General features: G+C 39.1%; 1 protein-coding gene across 5 annotated transcripts in view; it reads left to right on the forward strand.

The window, feature by feature from the left end:
* LOC124787756 overlaps positions 1 to 3,273 on the forward strand; it is a 55,499-nt gene extending 52,226 nt beyond the window's left edge. For all 5 annotated transcript variants that reach the window (XM_047254629.1, XM_047254626.1, XM_047254627.1 and 2 more), the window contains one exon: positions 532 to 3,273. In XM_047254629.1, coding sequence (XP_047110585.1) covers positions 542 to 2,722 — 2,181 coding nt within the window. In that variant the 5' untranslated portion in view covers positions 532 to 541 and the 3' untranslated portion in view covers positions 2,723 to 3,273. The remainder of the gene's footprint in view (positions 1 to 531) is intronic.
* Positions 3,274 to 9,794: the final 6,521 nt, after the last annotated feature.

Here is a 9,794-nt window from a genome sequence, read left to right on the forward strand (position 1 = left end):
GATACCAAATTTCTTGATGAAAGCCTTCCACTCTTTTTTCTTAATAGGCTTTTACTGCAAAGGCACAGTGCATATCATTCCATTGCCCCATGTTTACTATTTACTAAGTGGCAAGACAATGTGAGCAGCATTCCATGTGTCATTTGGCACCAACTACCTCGCAGTGTTGCCATATCACATTCCAAAATTTTCCATTCGTTTGTTTCACCCTTTACTTGTCATATTATGTTTCTGCTGTTGTCTCTTGTGTCATGGTAAATAAAGATACTTCTTTCCATCTTTGTTAGAAAATATGGGTTGCATGATACAGCATGCTTTTTTGTGGTATTTTCAATAGCTGTTTCATTACTGAAGCAACTAATTTCAACAGGCAGTAATTGAAAAGTAGTTGGTATTAAGATGATGAAAATGAAAATTAGTTTAGGTGTCTGATAAAGAGAGGAACATTTTAAGCAAACAGTCAAGATTAATTTTATAACTGAAGTTTTTGGCTTAGAATGCTTACAAAATAAAATTTCTTCTTGTTTTCAGAACGTACACAATGAATCACAAGAGGTGCGCTGTGGATATGGCCCGTGAACCCAACAGAAGTGTTGCAGAAACATGGGAGGAAGTTGCTATCTCACTGCAGCAGACATTCTGCGAAACCCTGGGAGATTCAGACTGGGAGTCATACAAAATTACAGAGCGCTATTACATGCGTCAGAAAGTAGGTTATGCTCTTTTTGGACCACCATCAGGGGACAATTCTGGGGAATATGATTCGTGTAAACTTGAAAAAATAAAAGAGATTTGCAAAATACTCATTGAACAAGACAATCACAATTTCTTAGAGGAAAACTCTGAAACTTGGATGTCTATAATTTTTGTCTGTTTGGCTGTGGAGAAGACCGGAAACCACACTGAAGTGGTAACAGAGCCAGTTTTCAGAGTGCCTAGATACTGTAATGACAATGATATTACAGTTCATTTCATTGACCGCAATGGTCGTATTTATGAAAGTTGGAAAGATTATTTACAAAATAACAAGCTTCCAAGCTGTTCATATTGCTATCCTAAGGGTGGCGTATACCACTTAAATGTAAACCACCAGGTAGAGGTAGAATTTGGAAAGACTCCTGCAAGGAAACTATCATCAAAAATATGCAACGGTCTTGATCTTGCAACTACATTTGTGGCAGCTGGCAACTTTGGGTTAGCCTGTGCAGCAATGTCTTTCCCAGTAAGTGCACCTATTTTAGTAACATCAGTTCTCACTAATGCTGTTTGTAGTGCATATGGAATTGGTAGAAGCACAAAGGAGATCATTGATAGGAAGAAACACAAAGAAACTATAGGGTTAACCAACAGTGCATCACGAAACTGTTGGCTGTCTATTGTGGGGAATGCTGTTGGTATTTTATCATGTGGGGCTTCGAGAATAATCCCAAAAATTGCACAAAGTGGGAATGCATTGAATATGGAAGGAAGAGTGTGTGTTGCTGCACTAAGTGTTACTTCTTGCACTGTTAGTGGAATTAATGTAGCCAATGAAATATTAAATTTGGATGAGAAAAGAAAGAAAAATGACATCCGGCCAAGTGATGTAGCACAGTTAATCTCATCAGTTATATTTTTTGGTCATTCAGTTCTAACTACGAAAACTGCATTTAATCTAATTAGAGAAGCCCGTCAAGGAAGATTGGAGAAATTTGTGACAAGTGTGAGAAGTACTAAGTACAGAAAAGTGTTTTCAGATCTTGCTGGAAAAATTGTTGGCAAGAAATCTGAACTTTCTGAAAGCGGCAAGGTAATCCGCTCAGTAAAATACATTGAAGAATTTGGGGAGTCATTTTTAAATAATGTAGTTGTGTTCAAATCAGGTTGTAACAGAGCTTCATACATCATTGATGAGTCTGGAATCAGGGAGTGTGTTGCGTACTTCAGAGACCTCATTTTGAATGCCACAAGGAACTTTGTAACACACATGTCTAACAGCTTTCCACAAATTGGGTTTGGAAACCATTATGAGAACTTGACAGCAGCATCTGGAAAGCCACAAGTTCCTGTTGCAGATGCTGGTTTCAACCTTCGAGGGCAAATATTAACACTTTTACGAGGACTTGGTGAATTTAACATACCTCTTCTACTTGATCTTGGAGTGAAGATTTTTAGTGATCTGAAATACCCACTTGGCAGAAGTATTTGTGAAGTTCTAAACATGATTTACATGTTTGTGAAGGAAGTAGTGAAAGATATGGAAAATTTGTATCTAGAGCAGCTACAGGAGGAAAAACATTTATTGGGACCAAATTTTTCTCAGGTTGAATTTGACCAAAAATATAAAATATCGGGGGTGAGATTTGAATACTTCTGTTCAGTTGCACTAAAAGCAGTAAACTTAGTAGGAGAAGTCTTCAGCATGTTAAAAGAGGCCTGTCTTGTTACTTGCCATAAGGTTGATAGTATTAAATCAGAGAGAGCCCAGTCTCCTGTGCTCAGAGATCTAGTTATACCTTGGGAATATACAAATTCCAGTGAAAATATGCCAATAACAAAGGATCACGCCTTGCAAATTGCAAGAGATCTAACTAGTGAAGATTTGAACTGCAACAATTCTGTTGTTGCATATTCAGAATCAGAATTATTTGTTGTAATTGAAGATAAGTCCATACCTTTAAATGTTGTGAGAATAAAATATATAGTTGAATGTCAGATAATTTATGCTTCAGTTATGTGCTGAACAATTCTGGAATTTGTAACATTTTGTTTTACAGAATGAATCTCTTTATTTACGTAAAATGTCTTGTTGAAATTCAGCTAATTGAACCTTCTGTTAAATGCTGAAAAAATTCTTAAATTTGTAATGTTTTGTATCCCAGAATGAATCTCTTTGTGGAAAACAAGATAACTAATGATAGATAAGACAATTGATGCTTCAGTTAAGTGATAAAAAAATCTTGAATTTGTAGCCTAATGTTTTGTTTTATGAACTGAATTTTCTAAAGCAAGAAGTTTAGTGCCTTAAACAGCTTTACACAGATATTTTTCTAGATTGTTTCACTTTATACTACTGAAAAAAAACATAAAAACAAGCAGATTTTGTGTGTATGTATTACTACTTTTATTAATTTGCAGATGCACAGCCCCCAAATATAAGAAGTTGCAGTATTGTATGTACCTCATTTAAGTATTCTTTGTGTAGATTGGGGATGCAATAAAAACAAAGTGAATAATATACCTTGTGCTGTGTCTAGTACATCCCTAAATAAACTGTTTCAGCAATTGATCAAACTCCATTCTCTTGCTTTTGATTTTTGTGCTGATATGTAATTACTCTTTCTAATTAATTTGATATTGAAAATTAAGTCACAATGCGAAGGAAAAAATCACATTTTATTTGTAAATCCATGATCTGATTAATTACATACTAATTAGTAATGATTTTTCATTATGAATAAGTTTGTTGCTGGGAAATAAATCATAGAAATATAATCTGTACACTGCATTTACAGTAAATTATCACTATATGGCTTATTGACATTTGTGTTCATGTCAGCCACTAATTAACTCTTACCCAAAAGTTTCCAATTTGTTCCACCGAGATTCTCACTTAATCACCTTTTGCAAGTATTCTTATTAATCAGAAACTCACTCAGTTTATGATAGAACAGTTTGTGCAATAATACAATGTATAGATTTTCTGTCCACCTAGGTAAAAATGAGATGGCTTCTTTAGCTGAAAACAGAGAATACAATACTAATTCACATCATAACTGCCACAGTACAGCATAGTAAAACTCATACCTTTGATTAATGACTGTAGTTTTGAATTAATGTGTTAAGCCATCTGCTGTCTGTCATACAATTTTATTCTTACTCTTGAAGTAATCTTCAGTTCTGAAACAGATACGAAATACTGTCTATGCTTGCAAAATGTATATAGTCATATCTGGAAATTGCGTTGTGTGCAATTGTAAACATCTTCCATGACTAGAGATACACTGCACTGATAAGTCTCCAAAATTTATCTGACAAACCAACGAAAGAAGTCATGAAAGTGTTGCCGAGACACCATCAGTCACAGTCTAATCTTTATCTGTGAGTTCATTAGTAACACCATTTTTGTCAATCCTACCACCGTGTTCAGCTTAATGAAGTTGCTGTTTCTTCCAGACGCTGTGGGGAGCCATGCTGCCTGCATTCACAGCATTCTATAAGCCATACGTGCCTCCCACCCCACCTCCCCTCCCCATCTCCCTCTCCCAGTGATGCCAAATGGTGGGTGCTTTATGGAACTCAGTTTTACTGAGGGGACTGGTAAGTGTCATCAGTCTTCTATAACTGTACACGCTGAGTACGCTTTAGTGACCACCATGCAGTGCAGCAGTGGAATGTAGATATTTGGTTAACTGCCTGAATAGCAAGGATGGTAAAACCCGTACTTAAAAAAAGCCCTCAATCTTAAAACCCTGTGTTAAAAAGTAAGTCTCAAGAGGTTGCACACTGTTGAGATGTGCAGTTGTCCTAGGTGGGCCTTTATTTCCCTAGCTGCTTGTGGGAACACCATGACGAATCAACTAGATACCTCCTGGATGGATGTACCATCTGGGAGATATCGCACCCACTTATCAAAGGAGTGAGAGAGGCTACTGCTCCTGAAAATCAGATTGTATTTTGTAACAGGGCTAAAGAAGTATAAATCGGAATATTTTCCTAGTGATCAAGAAGAAGGAGAGGACATTTGAAAAAGTGTCCCTTTTCTGTACACACAAAAGTTTAGAAGGGCTTGCTGGTATCTCAAAATCTGTTAAAAGATTGGGAAATCATTTTTTGCTGGCTGAAACTAAAAGGTCAAAGCAAGTGGAACTTCTAAGAAAGCCCAAATAATTGGGTGACTGATACACACGTTGAGATGCCCAACTCAAGCAAAGATGTGGTCATGTGCCCCGATGTTATTTACATGAATGTTTCAGAACTGAAACAAGAATGGGTATTGCAGGGCATAGTCGATGTAAAAAGAACATGCAGGAATGATGGAGAGAGAGAGAGATAGGGAAGACTGCCACCTCATTATGGCTTTTAATTCTCCACAGCTACCTGAGTACACTGTGTTAGGGTTCCTCCATCTACTATTAGACCTTACATACCCAAGCCTATGAGATGTTGCTAATGCCAGTGATTTGGCTGCACAATACTGAGTTCTGGAGGTGAACAGGGTGTATATGACCCGGGATGACTGGGAGATCCGGGAATTTTTTCATCCGGGAGAAAACTGGGAAAAACCCAGGAATTGTTTAGAATTCTGGGATTTTTTCATTGTTTTAGTTTTCAGTTAAATTTTTATGATTTTGACTGGTAAAAACCAACTATAACAAAGGATATTATTGTATCCCGCTACTGCAGAATAATATTGAAAACAACAAAAGATGAACGGGAGAAAAAAAAAACGAAAATAAAACTTAAGTTGCAAAGGAAATGCGCCGTATAAAACAACAAAACAGTGCTCATACAAGCGTCTGCCAACAGTAAAGTGTGTCAAAGGCTTTAGGAAAACTGTGCAATTCTTTATAACAACAAATTTCCTCCGATGAGCGTGATGTGACAACTGTTTAAATTAGATTCGTTTGAGCAGTTGCGGGCGGGCTCTTCCGCATGCGCAGTTGAGTCGCGTATGAGTAGTACCTCCTCCCACTTGTGGTTGCGGAAGTGTGGCTGGGCACCACTACTTAATATTGCCCCTCTTCGGAAATATCGTAGATCCGGGGCTCACGGACAGAGCTGTCCAAGTTGTGGTGGGGAGGTGGGTCGTCTCCACGTGACCTGTGTTTACGTTCAGTGATTTTGTTGTTTCCTCTTCATTTATTTCTCTCACGTTAAATGATAACAAAACGGATTTTTGTGGCTGGGCGCTATCAAATGAATTAAAGTACGTTCGCATAATTACGGCAGGCTAAAATATGTTAATAGTTTCAGATTTTATTTCCACCTTTGACAGTCAAGCAGTAATCACCTTACAGAGCAATGAAGTTATTTTTGCCTGTTTGCTAAAGAGATTTGGCTTTTATTAATCCTTTCTACTGAGGCAGCCAATTTATTTGAAACAAAGTGTTTAATTTCACACTATTGGCTAGTTTCAACATGAGTACTGGTACTCCAAGAAAATTTACATACGGATGTGCATTTTAAGCCGAATTATGCATTTTAGTATGGTTCGCAAAATCCCGCCGCTCTTTAAGTATCCTTTGATATCTTGTTTCTTTTATGACATAATGTAAGATCTTGTAATGTTTTACGCGTATGAACATACAGGCTTCCTGCGTCGTCGTAGCTGCACAAGCACGGTGACGCCAGATATCTGGCGCTTTCTTGCAACTGCTGAAACGAACCTATTTCTAACAGGTCGCGGAAAAATATTGCAAATGGTGGTTTGAAAAGCGTTAGATTCAAAGCAGATTTCCTTTTACGCAAGATGAACTGATGATGATGATGATGATGAGTCCCATACTTCTTAACAGAGCGTAGGGGAGCGACGCAGGAGACCCCTCACCGCCTTACTAGGCAAGGTCCTAGTGGAGATGGTTTGCCATTGCCTTCCTCCGACCGTAATGGGGATGAATGATGATGTTGAGGACGACACAACAACACCCAGTCATCTCGAGGCAGGAAAAATCCATGACCCCGCCGGGAATCAAACCCAGGACCCTGTGCTCGGGAAGCGAGAACGCTACCACGAGCTGCAGACAAGATGAACTATGTGTGAGAATGTACGATGAATTTCTTACATCACAAAGTGTTTGACTCTCATTTAAAAATCAACTCATTATATGTGGAAGCTTAGCTTCTCTTCCAACTTATTAATCTTCAAGACCAATATTATATATGAATGCTATGTGTATTAATTTAAACCATTAACTTTTCTTATTTGTGTATTCGCGATACTTACTAGTGATCTTGCTATTGGCTGACTACGTCACGTGTCCTATTGCTGTCATCAGCTAGCGAGATCACATGAATGAGCTATGCCGTTTACAAATGCGTATCACAATCTTGATTTCAATGCTTTGGTGGAATTCAAATTTATACCTTCGTAATACGAAAATATGCAGCGTACATGTTGCTGCACATCAAAGGTCTTTCAAAATGTGTTTTTCGCCCTGAGTTTCATTTTCTAAAGTGCCGGGAAATTCTACGTTGGTATATAAAACCATAAACATTCAAAGGATTGATGAGTTTTACAGTTCCGAGGAAGAGTATACTGTCACTTAACACGGAAAAGTGTATTTTCACCCGGGAGAAAGTGTATTTTTAACTGGAAAAATCCGGGAATTTTTTTCCTTGTCCACGTATACACCCTGGTGAAGCAGTTTCCAGGAAACGTGGAAAAGCACCTCGTAAATCTGGTACTGACTGTCTGTCTCCAGCAGTACTCATTACTTCCTCTGGCAGACATACACTCTGGAGCCAAAACTGCCACATATTCACTGAAGAGTAAAATTCAGTAAACAGCTTTCTGGGTGAAGAAACCTGTCCCCAAAGTAGATGCTTTGACACAAGATGGGTGCAGTGAACCATTACCCAACACCAGCACTTGTACTTGCTCATGTACCTGCTAAGCCAAACAGAGGAAAGATATAGCAGTGCAGGCAGCTGTGACACAAGGAGAAGGAAACACTTATAACAGTGAGCATAGAGGAGGCACTGCAAGAGCTGAGTGCCTATCAACTTCCTGTTTCTGCATGAATCTTTAAGAGAAAATGGGCAGAGAAAGCATTGCAGGATTTGGCTCAAAACTTGTGCCTGGTGCCATGTATCATGAAGTATCATTCTTGACTGATGAAGGAGACATCATGGAGTTAAATGTCGCAACACAAGATCCAGACAACCCTCCACCCTCCTCATTTAACAAGTATCTCACCCCTGTCGCAAAGATAGAAGAAAATTAAAACGACAACACCGAAATGGAATATGAATGGATACTGGGTCCATTTGTAAGAACTGAGACTCTTAGTACAGTACAGAGCTGTCTGCCTATCTCCCCAAGAGACCTGTTTTAAAGCTACTGAATTCACCTGTACTTGGAAGCTACCACTTCAACAGAAAGATGACCTCACTGTTGACACGCTATGGTAGCAGTGTTTGTCAAGGACACATTCCAATCCTCACTTGTGCACTTAACTTCAACACTAAGAGTTATTAATGTCGTGGAATGCTCTATGAGCCTGTTGAGAGTGAGATACTCGAAGAAGTTATTGCTTAATTGCCCCATTCTAGGAGATTTTAATGCATAATGGGGATCCAACACTACTTGTCCCAGGGGCTTAGCACTTATGAACATGGATCAAGTAACTCATTTCAGCACCCCTACAGGTTCATCTGCACCTGTTGATCTCACCCACTGCTCATCTGCTGTTACGGACACTGCCCAGTGGGAAGCCGATGACGATCATGGCAGCAACCGCTACACCATCTGTCAGAAGGATCAGATCACAAAAGGAGGTATCCGAGCTGGCTTTTGAGAGAGACTGCTTGGATGCTGTACAGCCAGTTAGCTGTTTTTCAGCAAAGTGAATGTGACCAGGACACATGACAACCATGATTCACCATCCCACTTGCATGTCCATCCGCAAGTCATCAGGAACACTCGGGGACAGCCTTTCCCTCAGTGGAATGATGAGTGTTGTCATCATCCTACAGATGAGAATCTTGCAACTTCTCAGGTGGCAAGGAGAATAATTTGAAAGTAAGAAGAGGTCTTGGCAAGATTTCTGTTTCCTAAACTCTTCGCACCAGCAAGTCAGATGCAGGAAGCGATTAAGAGAATTTCCGGGCAGAGCTTATGACCACCATTTACAGCTGTATGAGATCAAGGGTGCTTCTTAATGTTGCTGGGAGACATCACTGAGACACTGGCTGAATCTTACACAGACATCACAGTTGAATCTGACCAAGATCCAGCTTTCCGTTCTTTTTAGGGGACACAGGAGAGCACAAATTTTGATTTCTGCTCACCCATCATGGTGGAATGCAACTGGCCTTCCTTTCTTTCTTTGGGACTTTTATTCTGCATTCTCTGTAGCTCATGACCTGGCCTGATAATGCACTCCATGTTAAAGCAGTTGAACCAGCAGTCAAAAAAGGTCCTCCTCTGGTCTTTTAAAGAAAATTGGTTGACAAAAATATTTCCCAACTCATGGAAGAAAGCTATTTTAATTCCAGTTTCAAAACCAGCAGAGGATCATGCTAACTCCAGTAGCCTCACTAGCTGCTTAGGGAGGGCACTGTTGCATATGTTCAACCAGCACCTATAATTGAGTCAGTGTAAGTTGATCCTTGACAGTTGCCATGGGTTGGACACAGAAACCAACCAAAAACATAAAGAGATTTTGGAAATGTCTGTTTGGCAATCCGTCATTGTTGTCACAGCTTTGTAGATGACTACTATTTGCACCTGCAGCCATTAGTGCCTCACAATTGAAATTTGGCAATAGCACTACGAACTGTAAGGGATCATCTTACACTGTCTCAACTATAGTGTAGATTTTCGAAAGTCTGTCACTAGTAAGTTGATGACTTCTCCATCTTGTGTGCATCGTCCGGTGACACAGCAGCTGTGCGGCAATTGCATTTGATGATCAGTTATTTGCAGGGATATAGGCAGATGTCATAGGCTTCAAATTTTCAATGGACAAAACTTTACATTTATTTTAATTGCTCCTGCTCTCCTTTCAATTTATCTGTTTTAAAACTGAGAGATACAATTCTCATTTTTAAGGAAAAGGTGAAATATCTGGGTCTCAGTTTTGAGGTTAATG

The sequence above is a fragment of the Schistocerca piceifrons genome, chromosome 3 (genome assembly GCF_021461385.2).
Source record: "Schistocerca piceifrons isolate TAMUIC-IGC-003096 chromosome 3, iqSchPice1.1, whole genome shotgun sequence".
Taxonomy (NCBI): Eukaryota; Metazoa; Arthropoda; class Insecta; order Orthoptera; family Acrididae; genus Schistocerca; species Schistocerca piceifrons.